Below are 13,333 nucleotides of genomic sequence, written 5' to 3' on the forward strand. Positions count from 1 at the left end.
AATGCAGGACAGGAGCCTATCTCAGGACAGCTCCAACGAGTCACCAAAAATTCAACCAAAGAATGCAATGCTGCCAGCTTGGAACATAAAATAAATACATTACTGAAAGGACAATACATACAACCGACAGGACCACTTCATCCCAAGGTTAATAATCAGCTCTCACGATATTGGTGCTCCATAACACCAAAAACCTGGACCAAAATACTGCCACCTCTCGTTTTGCTTTTTCCCATTTCATCAGTGTGAGCAATGACAATCTTGTAACCATGATGGTAAGCTCCCCCAGAGAAGAATAACTTTGCAGATGTTTCTAGAGTATTTAGACCACCATAGGAGGCTTGTAGTCAAGCATCTCTCTAATATTTAACCTGATGGAAGGCCCCATTGATGAGCAAATATGCGCACTTTTCCAGTATATTCCTTTTGCACCAGAAGGTTTGTTTGCTTCTACCGATCTCTGCAATATCATTCGTAGGAAAAAATGTTAGGTTCCATGTAAATAAGTGCATCCCTTTGTATGTTGACCTAACTCATCATTGGGTGCATTACTGGAGCTCTAGAAAGAAGGTAAGTAACATACAACTGCAGCAATCAAATTTATGATGAGATCATCATCAGGAAAGTTGGCCTTTCCAAAAGGCAGGTGAACAATCCCAGTCTTATCTGCTCGATATTCAACTTTGCCCTTCTTGAACTCTTGAATGGCCTGTAATTGCCCTTGTATTAGAGAATTTTCTATCCAGTAGATTACCAAAATAATTATTAAACTTCAAAGTATAGAAGCTAAAGTAGTTGAAGCAATAAAAACAATGACACGGGCTTTTGCAGAGCATAACGTGATTCGATATTAATAGATGTTTGAAGTGGAAGATCTACAGAAATAATATTTAGAATGATGGATGGATCTTTGGTAACCCCCTTTTTTTCTGAAAAAAGAAACAGCTGGGAATTCATATAGCCCGAGAACTCCTTTCCTGGACCATTGCATGACATAAAGAAATGCCCATTATACAATGTTAGCAAAAGTTTCAGAAAATAATTTCCCTCTGATATCAAGCAGCTGAACATAATAATTGTGACTTGAACTCTAAAACTAGTGACTGATGTTACAAACTCCAACTGGTATATTTGACCAAGGGGCATGATTATTGCTAAAAGAAATCATCAAGTAATTCTCAGAAGATGGGAATACTAATAGTTCCTGAAACAATAGCCTTGTAATTCTAGATCCTTCAATTTATTTCTTTGAACTCTCAAAAGCTGAAAAGAACGAAAGTTTATACCATAAGTACACGCTTTTGTAGTGGTCCAGAAGAAGTGAAAAATTACTCAACTTAGAGAATAGGGAAAACTGTTAAAATAGAATTAGCATGACGGATTCTGGAAAGGCCAAAGGCATAGGAAAAAAAAAACTATTGGAAGTTTGGAACAGAAGCCTCTTCATGACAAGTCATTTACATGCCACCCCCCTCCCCCCCCCCCCCAACCCACCCAACACACGCATGTATGCCCTTGTGTCATGATCGATATTTGCTATATGGAGGTATTTTCTATGAGGATTATACACAAACATCACTAATTTGTCGTATATCAATTAATCAAAAAATGAAAATATGCCTAAAATGTTTTTGATGAATCTCTTAATTCATCAATGGTTATACTATCATGATATGTTTTCAGAAATCTGTCTATGCTTTTCTTAATACTTCATTCTAGCATTCCATTTAAGGTTCAAGCCAATGTTTGAAACTAGTCGGAAATGAAGGTACTTAGCCAAGGCATACTTATTCAGTTCAACCAAAACATGCTCCAAAACCAGAAGTATCAAACCTTACCACCTAAACTAAAGGTACCTCAGTCTAGCAAAACTGGATCGAAGAATGTTAGATAATTTTACATTCTTTGTAGTTACACTTAGGATCATGGTCTGCCGTACCGGTCGGTACGGGCCGGTATCGGCCGGTACATACTGATACCGGATCCTACCGGTACGGTACAGCTACATATTTTGGTACCGACCGGTACCGATGAGTACCGACCCGTACCGACCGGTACCGATCCGAACCGACCAGTCCGTACCGGCTCCAATTTTTTTTTTTGGCTTTTAGCCCCATCGGTACGTACCGATTCGGCTCGGTTTGGTTCGGTACCGTACCGGTACCGATGCCCACTGGTACGTCGGTACCGCGTACCTTGCCTAGGATTGTGTTGTCAAGAAACTGAACCTCCTTGAGCAATAACAATTTCCATAATTTTTGAAATCAGATGAAATCTGAGGTAGTCAGGTCCAACGAAGGAACTGACCCAATCAAGACAAAAAGCAATATTAGGATCAACTTCTGGGTACCGAATATTGAAAATAGCAAAACTGCAAAATCGGATCAGTTTATATCAGCAAATTATCCAGCCATACCTGACTTATATCTGTAGTGACCGTACCCGCTTTAGGATTTGGCATAAGTCCTCGTGGTCCTAAAATCTTCCCCAAACTGGCAACCTGATGGAAGTTCAAAGAATTCCAGGATGAAACTCGACCAGTAGATTGTTCTAAGATTGAGCAAAGTAAGTCAACGTCAAATTACAATTAAAGCAATTCTTCAGACCTGTCTCCATGCTGGGCATTATGTTTAGCTAGCCATGAATATATTATGAAGCTCAAAAAAAATGCAGGAAGCCTTTCCATTATGGCAGCAGAAATATCTGAATATATAAAGATTAATGTAGCACAAAAAGCATGCAAAATCACAAAAAAGACAAAAGTTACAAGCAAGGTTGAATGTAGCAAAACTGCAAAAAGAAAAGACGAGTCTCTAAGGATCGCAATAATAATGAAGATTGAAGAATTTTTACATTTTATACCAGAAATGCAGCTACCGACAGTTTTCTCATGTTCTGTTAGGTATATGGCACATCTGATAAATGTTCCCTCCCACTCTCTCCAGAAAAAAAAGGAAAAAGAACATAATGAGGCCTTTCCTAGGTGGTGTATGACCATCCTATGTGACATTAGTAATAATAGTTGCAATTAATAGTTATGCTCCTCTCTATCAGATCATATGGAAAAGAAACAATTGCTTCTCCATGATGCTCTCTTAGGAGGTTATCCTGACCCACCACATCGTCCCAAAGTATTTGCCTTCATTTGTCCATTTTAAAGACCAATCAGGACCCTTGTAACTTGTCCTTCAAGAGGTATTTTAGGTTTTAGTTACCTAGAACTAGCAAAATTATGCTTCTTTGCTCAGTAGTGCACATGAATTGTTGTCATCTACCGGCCCCATGCAGGTAAATGATTATTATTAATGAAGATGCTTTGACCATTATCGATAGTGAAGGCTTCTTTCTCTCTAAAGGTACTTGCTTTAGCAAAATACATCTTCAACCTGGTCATCCATGCTTCCACCACTGATATAGTTGGCGGGTGATTACAAAACCTAGATACCTCCTAAGCCAATACAATATATTTAAATCACAGACTAGTGCTTTTCTTTTAGATGCTAGAGAATCCACAGGATATTCATTCATCCAGGAAAGCTTACACAGCTACACCAGTATGGTAAGCAAATACATAGCTTCTTAAAAAAATCAGTGACAAGTCCAAATTGGGGAGCATCCAAGTCTCAGGAACATTTTCATTTGCCTCCCATGGCAAAGATTAGATGTTCTATTGGAGAATTGGCTTTCCTCAATAGATGTTGACATTGGCAATCATAAGTACTGGTTCTCTAGTCCATCAAAGTGCAAAGCAGAGATACCAAGGTAGTGGTTTACCTTCGTAAAGCAAGTTAATTCAATTCTTAGGAGCAAGGTTTGCAGTCTTGGTACTGGACCCTGTACCAATACCCTGTACCGATACCCAACCAGTACACACATAATAAGTGTTAGTACGGTATATACCTCAACCCTTGGTATGGTGGACATACTAAGTCTTGGTATACTATTGGCACAGTACGATACACCTTGTACTAGATAGTATGGTCTAGTATAGCAAATCATGCTTGGGACTTAATTTGAAATTTAAGAGAAGTCCATATGTCCTACTGTGCAAATTCAAATCCTTTTAGAATGTGATCGTTTCAATCCCATGTTTTAGAATGTGGTGCATAAGGCCACATGCATAGATGCGACCTTTGACCACATCTTATTTCCTATCTACAGTTATTATATGTAGTTATACTTCGTATGGATCAAAAAGTCAGTCCATTTAGTGGTATAGAGTTGTATATGTGGCTCAACTAGCACAATATGGTTGCACATGTGGCTTGCTTACCATCATGGAGCCATATATGTGTCCATTCCTATGAGGGTTTGGTGGATGGAGCATGTTTTGACTAATGGTTAAGTCGGACATATGTTTCAATTATGTTATAATTATTGCTGTGAATATTAAATATTAAATAATAAATGCTAATTGTTAGTCATCATTATTATTAATATTTATATTATTTATATAAAACAATATATTAGCATTATTATTTTTAATATACTTAATATATTTTATTTATTTATATTAATTAAAATTACTAACAATATATGTTCCCGCATATCTGGTCCCTTGGCTGCCTGCATATTGCAATTGCCTTTTAAAATACTGTTACTTTAATCTCTAGTGGATCATGAGTAACTACCCAATCTACAAACACGCCACATTGGCGGATACTTAGTAGACACCCCTCCATCCACCATGTGGTTGAATTGTTCACATAGTAACTCCAAGAAAAAATCTCTTACTGTTGTTTTCTTCCTCCTTGCTGGAACTACATGCTCTCAAGTATGTTCGATGTCGATGATATTTTTAATAGCCATTCTGCTACTAGCTTTTTAATCCTACCAGAATAATTCCTTCAACTCTTAAAAAGATTATGAAGCAATACACTTGTACATGTTTATGTACATATACATACATATATGTATATATAGACAAATACATATAATTTACATATATATACACTTGTTGCTCAAGTGCCAAGCCCAAAACTATGAAAAGGCCCATATGTTTAATCAGTCTCTGATGCCCTTTCTCTTATTCATGCATTTGTTCACTACTTCCATATCTAATGCGATAGCTAGACTACTATCTGAAAGAACCCTAATTTCAGTATTCACAAGAGAACAAAGCACACCAAGATCAACTACCAATCTTGCACCATGACTCTTGTTCTAGACTTGCTTATTACTAAACCAAGAGTTAAAAATGATTTTACTAAGCAAACTCTAAAGCATGGTTCACCATATCGGCCTGAATCGGGTGGTACCAAGTGATACCGTACCATACTGGTATCCGGTATAGGCGGTGTACTGAGTGTCAATATGCTGAAAAGATTCCATATCATACTGTACCGATATAGTGCTAATGTGGCACCGATACGGGGTCCAGTACCGAGATGGCGAACCTTGCTCTCAATTCTATTCTATGGTGTTTATTCAAAATTAGACATGGATCCTGTAGAGCAGCTTTCCTATATGAACTACATATGAACATCATATCGGTATCAAACTTAACTTTGTGTATTTCATAGGTAGAAGTTCATACTTCAACAAAAGTTTTAAAAAAATCAATAAAATTGAAGGAATGAAAAATAGAAAATAAATAGTTTTTGATAGGGCAAATAAATAGTAAGAATCCAACAAAATTAAGAAAGCAATTCAGAATGAGTCATTTTTTTTAAAAAAATCATGAATTGCTTAAGTAAGAAAAAAGAAATAATGAATATTAAAATTTGAAGTATTTAAAGAACTAGTCAGTAAGTATGCATGTTTGTGCATCATAGACTTACACATTATGGGAAGCCCTAGTATGCTAAGGTCATAGTCTCATGGACAATTGTGTGCATGTTCATCAAGATCTCTCTCTCTCTCTCACACTCTCTCCCTGCCCTCTTCCCCCCCAACCTTTAGTAGTAGAGACAATTCACCATTGCGACTTCCTAATATGGTTCAGAGCTAGGAGACACCACATCTTAGAAGTGTGGATAGTAATAAAATTACATGATGTGCTATGCAACTAAGAACTTAATTTTAAGCTAGCAGCTTCTCTTAGTAATGCATAAACGAATAATTATTGAGTCATCTTTAATTAAAAATGACACGAATAACATGTTTTTGTAGATTTTGAGACATTTTTACTGAATATTATCACCAAAAACTTTTTTATTTGCAGTTATATTCAAAAAAAACTGCAAGCACAAAAGGAGATGAAGATAACCAATTTGAGCTCTTAAAATCACATAACTTTTAATCCAATTCACAACCAAGTGTGATGTTTAAAATTTTAGACCTCAATCTCCTGATGTTGTTTTGTGAAAGTGTTCCATTTCATATTCTAGCTGATTCTATGATTCTATCATACTAGTTGGTAAATTTTTTTTTTTCAATTTTTAATTCTCTATGAAGTCTCAGATTTAACTTTCATTTTTCTTCTCTAGAAAGCATCAAAGTTGTGAAATTACAAATGACCAAATTAATTTAAATTGAAAACTAGATCAAATGGGCATCTTCACTATACGATAACAACGTCCAACAAAAGATCTCCTCGAAATCTGCCATCCATGGTTCAGATATATGTTTCATCCACCCCGCTCCCCAAACAGCCATAAAGTATTCAGATCAAACAAAACCAATATTAATTGTAAGTCAAGCCGCATAATACAACAAGTCGGACCAGGGCTTTTTGATTTTATATTGCATCACTTCCAAGAGGATGTAAACCCTGATTGAGTATGCAATATGAGCACAAGAAACCATCAAAGGAGGTTATCAATGAATTTTGAAAATTTATATAACTCCAGGCTTCCACTAGAATGCTAATTAACAATTAGCAATCCAGATAACCAAGCCTATAAAGTAATTATAAGTTCATAACAAAAGTATTATTGACGGTGATTAAAGAAGAGCAGTAGGTTTACTATTGGAATTGTGGAAGATAGTAATTTTTGGAATATAGATTTTGACTAGCACAATCAAAGGAAACAATGCACCTTTAGTTTATGTTCCACCAGAGGCTATTGAAGCACTTTGATGGTCTCTAAAAGTTCTGCTCCAGTTAGACATTCTACAACAAGCTTACTAATTAGGAGGCAAAGATGTGAAAGGGAATGTATGTAGATTAAAAAAAACATATCACAGAAAAAATTATGTTTAACAAGTATAATTTATCAAGGTGGCAGGATATTAATTTAGATGGGTTATTAATGCAGCAGGAGCAGCCAAGATGGTTGGTGAGAGATAAAAGGAAAAAGGGAGAAGCAGAGAGGGTGTGTCATTTCTCCTGCCAGCCACTTCCAAATCTCCTGAATTATCTAGGAGCACTTTTCAGCATTCCAGACAAGTATCAATCACAGACGATTAAAGACATTTCATATCTTAAGAGTCCCACTGACAGGAGAGTGGATAGGCTGAATGCTCATCTTGATTCATTTCTTCTCAAAGAATTCTTCAAAGAAAAGGACTATACCTGTGCCTAGAAATACAGAGCCTGCCGCCCCTAATGCTTTCTTTCTCTTTTTGATAAGAGTCCTCACAGAAGGGTTATCATATAGCAAATGAATGGCCGAAAAATACATTTAGAGTAATTTTAAAATTAGGAATTCTAAAGTGTAAATCAGTTGTTTTCATTTAATTTCTTTTCTTTCTAAGTGCAATAACTTGGTCAATATCATGAAAAGGCAAGTTTCAAAAGCTCGTATAGGGCTGGAGTGTCTCTTTTCAAGAGCTAGATGATGTACAACGAAGGAAATTTTTTTCTACTATCTATTTTAGACTGTGCAGCAACTCAATACAAGAAGTATGAAGCTTGCAGTTCTGCATGTGACTGGGTCATGCCTAAATTAACCATGACAGTGAAAAGCAAACCATAACTTCTAAGAAAGTACGCAATTGCAATATATATATATATATATATATATATATACATGTAATAATCATGTCTGTAGTCTGTATATCATTTCCAGGATAGATAAATAATATATGTGTTGTTATTAAAATTATAGCCATAAGAAATTTTGTAGAATATTTCCCTATAACAACATAAAGTTAGCTACTATAACAGGTATTATGTGGCTAAGCAGTTAGAAGTTACTGATTAAAAGCTTAACAAAATAAAAGAAGGCACCAATTAATTTTAGTTTCTTTAACAAATGTTTTTTTTTTGACTATGCAGTCAAATAATTTAAATGGCTGTTTAAAATTTCACTTCATTAGCATTGAAGCAGCATTGTATATTTAATGGCAGATGAAACACTTTTTTTTTTAAAAAAGTAAAAATATAAACTGCCATGATTTAGTTTGCTTACATCCTCTATCTGTGCCAACATGAAAATTTAAACGGAAAGGAAAAGAGCAAAAATCCTTTTTGAATGTAAGAAACATGCCTTAGGCATCATATCTGGAGAAGCAATTAGCTTATCAAACTCCATGAATCCTCCCTTTATTTGTTCTATAAGATCTTCTCCACCAATTATATCAGCTCCTGCATTTTTTGCTTCATCGATATTTTCACCTATAAAATTTAAACCTATAAATATCAGATTCAGAAAGAGTAAAGTTTTAAAAAGCTTGCCCGAGTAAAAATTAATGTAACGCCATCATCATACTAAAGAAAAAACAAAAAGGATCTATATTGAATCATGTATTGCATAGTTAAAAACATCTCCAATTATGCCTACAAAGATAAACTTCTATTAATTGTTCAACTTTAATAGACAACTACTGTTTTAAGATAAGTTGAAAGCCATGTTGGATGAGCTCCAACTTTAAGATGAATCTTTAGTGACGGTCTAGGCAACTCAGGCGATATAGGACGATTTTCATTAATTTTATGACCCTGTTGTTTAGTCAATTTTCATCCTCGCCTGGACCTGCTGAGCAGCTCCTTCATCAATAATGATATGACCCGATCTCGGGTCTGTTCTAAAAAGTTGTTCTCATCAAGGAAAATTCATCCATATATTCAAAACCACCACCCATTCATGCAAGAAACCCAACATGGTCCAAGAATTCCTTACGCTGCTGACGATAATAGGCTTCTTTGATTTGTGACAAAAGTAGAAACATGCAGTACGTTCGTGAGATTCTGAATTGCTAGGCACATTTTAACACCCCAAGGTCTAAAGTTTAGGCAAGGATTCAAGTTCCGGCAGGACGTCCTACAGAAGACTAGGACGGGGTACCATCTACTGTGTCAGGATAGGAGCGTCCCGCCATCGTCCCAACGTCTCGATCGGCATGTCTTGGAACATTTCCAGTCCCAAGTGTCAAGATGGAGCGGGATAACAACGCATCCCGTTTTCCTAGGAAAACCGAGACAGCCTTGACCCATGGGATTTAAAACCTTGAGTTTAGGCATGGCTGCATGGGCATCATGATGAGCATTGCTTTACTATGATTGCCCTCTAAAGCCTATCTATTATAGGGACACCATCACACTATACTTAGTCCATTCTAGAGTTGCCTTTGATACCCAAAAGTTTGAAACTTGGCGAAATGCCGTTTTTACCAAATGAGAAATCTAGAGGTCAGAAAAGCAAAAATGTTTCCCCATATTAAGAAAAAGATTCGTCTCCAATAAGGTAGTTACTTCAGGCATCCCTTTATATTATTTGTTAGGTTTCAGCTGTAAGCTGAAGAAATGGCCAAGGTAATGTTCTTCTTGAGTTTCAAAAGGTTGAGAAGACATCATCCAATTGAGGAAAAAGACTTTCATTGGTTTTTATAAATGATGCAAGATCTTATTAGGAAAGATAATTCAAAATTTGTTGAATTCAAGGTTTTAAATCCCGTGAGACATGACTATTCCGGTTTTCCAATAGAACGGGACATGCCCCCGTTGCACCCTATCCCAACACTTGGGATAGGAGATGCGCCAAGACATGTAGATTGGGACATTGAGATGATGGCGGGACATCCCTGTCCTGACACATGGGATGGTACCCCATCCCAATGTCCCATGGGATGTCCCGCCGGGACTTGAATCCTTAGTTGAATTATCATTCAGGGATTGATCAGCCGACAGATACTCTATAGACTAATGTAGCTAATAGAGAACTGAAACTATATGTCTTCTAGAATTTCCAAATATCATTTAAGTTAGACTTAGTTTGAACTATTAAAAAGGGGCTAACTTCATTGAAATATAATATCGCATTGTAAGCTTATGTCTAGGGATAAAGGATCCATTGATTAGTTTGGCTTTGATGTTTTTTGTCAAGGAATAAACAAATTTTCTGGCTTTCTGGAGGGGAGGACTATGGATCAGTGGGGTTACAAAAGATGAACAAGATACCATGTGATTTAGAAGGAAACAATGGTTAGTGTTAAAGATACTTAAGAGTTTGTGATTCCATAAGTTGATCAGCTGTTGGACCTACTATGGATCAATAGGCAATTCAACAAGGTTTTTCAGTAGAAATGAATTTATAAGCCTTCCGCAATTTATAATCATGCCTCAAATTAGATACAAATGGAACAAGAAAGTGGGAATTCGAACAAAATTCATTATATGAGATTCTAATCTATGACTGAAAATGAAGGATCCATGGATTGGTTTAGGATTTGATAGAGTTCTGCAAATTAATCAACAGAATTTAGTTTGCTGGATTTTCATGCATACCAAAGTTTTGGACCATGATAAACTTAACACTTGTAGCATCAGAATTGCATAATGAACAGGTTGAGGGCAAGATCGCTATATAACCCACCTAATTTATTAACGTATTCTTCTCATGTTTCTCATTCAAAAATGTACAAGAGACTCATGATGTGTGTAGTCATGTATTGATATAACAGCATTGGACAAACATGGAGTCAGACTTCAGAGACTGAACAGAAGCAATTTTTTATGGATGGCATTAAATCCATCTGATTTAAGACTAACAAAATGGACGAATTGAATCATAACTATCCAGTTCAGTTTAAGGGAAGCTGTACAATCATGGGCCTCCAAGCAGATGACAATAACAAAAGCATGCACCGTTCAGTACAGTTTCCATGAATTGAATGAGATACCGAACCTTCCTAAGAAACAGTACATCTTTGAAACCAAGATTTTCATGCAAAACAAATGAAAAGATAGGACATAAGCATGTTCCACAAACAAGATACTTCTAATGTCAACATAATCAGAGACTAGCTTTATCAAAAGCTTTGTACCAATCTAGAACAATTAGTTGCTGAGAGATTGACTAGCTGTTAAGAAATTATAGTCAAAAACATAACACTTAAAATGAGAAAAATCAGATTATTAAATCACATTGTAATATCATACTGAAAAATAGAAAATCCATAAGTCTTGCTGAGAAAGCAAAAGATATCATGTAAAAGTATTTAAACTTCTGTTTAGATGTATGAGATAGGTCACTTTAACAGCATAAGTATTTAGCTACCCGCCTTGCGTTAGAACGGCCACTTTAACGGTCTGCCCTGTCCCCTTGGGCAAATTCACCTACAAGAAGACAGAACAATAGATAAGCAATCAACCCAGAAGCACTAACAAACAAACAAATTTAAAATGCAATAAAACGAAGAAATTATTGAAATTCCAAACCGTGGCCCTCAGCTGTTGGTCATTGTATTTGGGGTCAATGTTAAGCCGAAAATGGGCCTCCACGGACTCGACAAACCTAGTGCTAGACATCTGCTTGAGAAGCGCCACTGCGGTCGGCACATCATACTCCTTCTTGTTCTCCCTCAGCTTCTGGATCTCCAAGAACCTCTTCGACCTCGTCTGCCATCAAAACACCACCTTTATCGGCGTCCTTTTCACTAGTTCCTCCAAAATTTTGACAGATAAAAACGCACACAGAGTAAAGAAGAAGAAGATCAGAAGAGGAAGTACTCTATCCCTCTTGAGGAGCAAAGCGGCCTTGCCGGTCTTGGGCTTGGAGGGCGGCGACGGGGTTTCGGCGGCGGCCTCCGACGTGGCCTCATCATCCTCCACTACGTCGGTTTCGGTTGCGGCGGCGGTGGCGGCCTCGGCGCGGGTGGGTTTCCAGGAGGCGATAGGAAGGCATGGGCTGCAGGAATGGAGGGTGTGGAGAGCCAAGGAGGGGTAGGAGGAGGAGGAGGAGGAGGAGGAGAATGGGCGGAGGGAGAGAGGAGCAGCGGCGGCCTTGGGGCAGGTGAGGGCCGCAAGTGGGGAGAGGGAGGCGGCGGCGGCGGCTGTAGCGGTAGCGGTAGCGGAGGCCATCATCGCCGCTTGATTGGGAGCTCCGCGGGCTTCCTCGTGCTGGGTGTTGGGGGGAGGGCGTGAGGAGAGAGAGGATAAGGGAGACAGACACTTGGGAGGATAGTATGTCCCGGTTTTTTGGGTGCGGGTTGGGTTGAATTGTCGCCTCGCCAGGACGATCAGGCTGAGGTGCGACGGTCGTCCGTAAACCGTTGGATTTTGAGGACAAAATGGTGGGTTGGAAATGGAAGGTTACGGCATTTCAGTGTTTCAGGTCTATTATGATTGCTGGATTTAACGTGACAACTGATCCCCACTTCCCATGCATGAACTTTGAATACGAACTTGCCCACACCAATAAACACATGCATGCAGTCACATATAAAATATATATGATTAATATAAACATATAAATATAAAAAAAATCGGCATTTTTTTTTTCATTAATATCCGCGCATAGAATTTATTGCTTCCATCGATTTGATTGAATTAGGAGATAATTGCCAGGATTCCAACCCAGGCTGCTGTCGTTACTTTAGCAACTTTACCAACTGAGCGAGTTAACAATCTGAACATCTGTCTTTTTTTTTTTTTTCATAATCCAGTGAGGGTGATCAGAAAGATGAGGAGGAAATGGTGTCAAGAATCAGTGGAAGCCAGTTTCTTTTTGAAACCCAAAATTTCCAGCTATGAAGGTAATTGTCGGTGTCACAGTCTTGGAATCGTATTCTGCAACTTAGTGTGTTCGGGCCGGGCTTGAACACACAAAAAAAAAAAAAAATCAAATTTTATATAGCCCGGTCCGAAGTTCGATTAAAAATGAATAGAGTCCGGGCCCGAGGCCCAGCCCATGATCAGATCTAATTGTTACCTTCCTCAGTTGTGGCAGGGGACGAGAGAGGTGTAGCAACTAGAAATAAATGCTTATTTCTTCATCCCTCTATTTTCTTTACCCAACAACTACGTTAGTGATGCAGGAAAATCAACAGCACTAATATCACTATGGACAAAGTTGGACAGAGCTTCTGCACAGTCACCACCTATGGCAGGAGAATATAAACTTTCTTTGAAGAGCCAATGAGCTGCTTCATTGGCTTCCCTATACTGATCCTTTTCATCGAGCAGAATAGAAAACCGTCAGCGTGCAATCGAGGCCTCTTCCTTTCAATA

General features: G+C 37.7%; 1 protein-coding gene across 1 annotated transcript; it reads right to left on the minus strand.

Annotated features, from left to right (window-relative positions):
• Nucleotides 1–78: 78 nt before the first annotated feature.
• LOC103701665 (large ribosomal subunit protein uL1c) lies at nt 79–12,304 on the minus strand. The gene is made up of 7 exons (XM_008783816.6): nt 11,834–12,304; nt 11,543–11,722; nt 11,386–11,440; nt 8,373–8,500; nt 2,417–2,500; nt 584–709; nt 79–460 (listed from the first exon to the last, which is right to left on the minus strand). The coding sequence occupies exons 1-7, from the start codon at nt 12,185–12,187 to the stop codon at nt 323–325; spliced, it is 1,065 nt and encodes a 354-aa protein (XP_008782038.4). The 5' UTR covers nt 12,188–12,304; the 3' UTR covers nt 79–322.
• Nucleotides 12,305–13,333: the final 1,029 nt, after the last annotated feature.

The sequence above is a fragment of the Phoenix dactylifera genome, chromosome 17 (assembly GCF_051530095.1).
Source record: "Phoenix dactylifera cultivar Ajwa chromosome 17, Ajwa_hap1_PhDact_Kaust_v1.1, whole genome shotgun sequence".
In the NCBI taxonomy this organism is placed as follows: domain Eukaryota; kingdom Viridiplantae; phylum Streptophyta; class Magnoliopsida; order Arecales; family Arecaceae; genus Phoenix; species Phoenix dactylifera.

What these genes read in the sequence shown, in the direction of transcription:
- LOC103701665 (XM_008783816.6), bottom strand. Translation starts at nt 12,187, where the DNA reads ATGATGGCCTCCGCTACCGCTACCGCTACAGCCGCCGCCGCCGCCTCC. An exon ending in ACCAACAGCTGAGGGCCACG is followed by an intron (nt 11,441 to 11,542) that starts GTTTGGAATTTC and finishes GTCTTCTTGTAG; the next exon opens with GTGAATTTGCCCAAGGGGAC. An exon ending in CTCCAGATATGATGCCTAAG is followed by an intron (nt 2,501 to 8,372) that starts GCATGTTTCTTA and finishes AACTTCCATCAG; the next exon opens with GTTGCCAGTTTGGGGAAGAT.